Source organism: Colletotrichum tamarilloi (genome assembly GCF_030869305.1).
Source record: "Colletotrichum tamarilloi strain Tom-12 chromosome Unknown Scaffold_507.1, whole genome shotgun sequence".
Lineage (NCBI taxonomy): Eukaryota > Fungi > Ascomycota > Sordariomycetes > Glomerellales > Glomerellaceae > Colletotrichum > Colletotrichum tamarilloi.
Genome location: NW_026849889.1, coordinates 1 through 1376, shown reverse-complemented (window position 1 = coordinate 1376; position 1376 = coordinate 1). Strand labels below are relative to the sequence as shown.

At 48.3% G+C, this 1376-nt stretch overlaps 1 protein-coding gene across 1 annotated transcript; it reads left to right on the top strand.

Moving 5' to 3' along the window:
• Positions 1-20: 20 nt before the first annotated feature.
• Positions 21-296, top strand: CTAM01_17326 (uncharacterized protein; the record flags this gene model as incomplete). Its single annotated transcript, XM_060533311.1, has 2 exons — positions 21-71; positions 141-296. 2 exons carry the CDS (start codon positions 21-23, stop codon positions 294-296), a joined length of 207 nt encoding a protein of 68 aa, XP_060372111.1.
• Between the last annotated feature and the right edge of the window lie 1080 nt (positions 297-1376).

Genomic DNA, 1376 nt, shown 5'->3' with positions numbered 1-1376 from the left:
GTAATCTTCAGTTGATCAACATGATTCTGATGAGCTTCTCGGCTGAGCAAAACGCCTGTGTTGATCAGCGGGTGAGCCTCAACCAGCATCAGCATAGGACGCAAGAGGCTCTACGAACGGTGATCTACGACATGACATAGGAAGAGATCAGCCAGATCTTCGATCTTTCCACTCGTTATCGAGAGCAAGGCACGGCTGAATTCAGTCGTTGTTCTAGACCATGGAAATCAGGTTGCCGAAGTGCTTCCACCCCAAAGACGGGATTACCTTTTTGTAACGAGACAGGGCTAGAGTGATCTTCATATTTCACCGTACTCGATATGACAGAACATGAGGAAGGAGATCGACTTATGTAGCGGGTGATTATGAGGATTTGAAGAGATTCGATATCGCATTAGATTGTTACGCTGAATAGCGTCGTGTCGGCTAGGTAGTGGCACAATACGGAGATTTATTTTTGATATAGTGACTAAGATACGTTGTCAAAGAACTCATGCGGTGTAGTCTGAACATGTGTCGTAGCTTGATTCATCAGGAGGCCGTTGCTTGTTTTTGCGGCCTTCTCCGGACTCTTAGCCCTGTGTGGGACAAGGCGGCATCGGATGACCTGATGCCTTTGCCTCGCTTGAACTGATGACACGCCGCATAATTTAAATAACCGCGAGAGCCCCTCTTCTAAATGCTGGTTGGATGAAAACGCTACTCTAGTTTTCAAGGCTCACCGATCCGTACGCATGGTTCGCGTTTGGCGGTGGTTGGTCTGTTGACTTCCTTCAGCCCACAACAGGAGCAAAGGTCGTGGGGACAGAACCCATGGAACTCAAGGAAGAAGAGATACGCCACAAGCGAAGCAAAGATGGATGCAAGATGTTACAAAGCCAGGCCCTTCTCCTGTGTCCTGACTATGTCATGCTGCACTTTAATGTTGGGCGCATTAGTGACATGCCAACGGCAACGGCAGCTGTTGCACGATGGTAGTCCTCGACATCATGGCTTTTGGGGGTATGGCCTGGAAGAACTTATCTCTGGAACGACATAGACGGTGCGAGAGATATTCAGCAAATCCAAATTGACAGACTGGAATACAGATATCTTCACCAATTTAACTATGCTCTAACTTTCGAGTTTTCTTGATTTGGATTCGATCCAGTGTCAACTGCAGAAGACGCCGAACTCGTGGATCTATGTCCGCGTCATTCAGTGTCAGCCGCACGTTGTCACGGAGCTGCTTTCGCTGCCGTTTCTTAACGTCCCTACGTAGAACAAAGTCCCACGTGCATATCTCGTTCGACATAGCAAGCCCTGCATGTAATGGTAGGCGATACCTTGATACTGACGACAGATCGTGGCCCTCGATAACCATTGGCTGCAAACAG